General features: G+C 61.2%; 1 protein-coding gene across 1 annotated transcript in view; it reads right to left on the bottom strand.

The window, feature by feature from the left end:
- Positions 1–356, bottom strand: part of PLA2G2A (phospholipase A2, group IIA (platelets, synovial fluid)) — a 1,288-nt gene that overhangs the window by 135 nt on the left and 797 nt on the right. The window contains 1 exon segment of the mRNA XM_010075892.1: positions 18–216. Coding sequence (XP_010074194.1) covers positions 18–216 — 199 coding nt within the window.

The raw sequence follows: 356 nt of genomic DNA, 5'->3' as shown, positions 1-356 counted from the left end.
CGGCAGAGCCCGGCTGCCCGCTCGCATCGGCAGGCACCACGCTGGCACCGCGTCCCGGATCCTGCAGGGATCGGAGAGAAAATGTGTCTGAGATCTTTTTGGGAAGATCCCTGGGGTGCTGCCCCAAAAAGAGGTACTATAAAGGAGGGAGATGGTCTCACGCGGCAGGGCCTTGCCGCCAGCCGGGCGTAGCAGCAGGCGCGGAGCCGGCAGCACCTGCGGGGAGATGGAGAGCCTGGCACCATCCAAAAAAGGGATGGGGAAAGCCACCAGAGTTTGCATCCTCCTCCTGCTCTAAATCGCTCAGGAGCTGCTCTTTCCAGCCCATTCCCCATGCTAAACCTTGTCTCTGCGTT

Source organism: Pterocles gutturalis, unplaced genomic scaffold (genome assembly GCF_000699245.1).
Source record: "Pterocles gutturalis isolate BGI_N339 unplaced genomic scaffold, ASM69924v1 scaffold3008, whole genome shotgun sequence".
In the NCBI taxonomy this organism is placed as follows: Eukaryota; Metazoa; Chordata; class Aves; order Pterocliformes; family Pteroclidae; genus Pterocles; species Pterocles gutturalis.
This window is presented reverse-complemented; position numbering and strand designations above follow the sequence as displayed.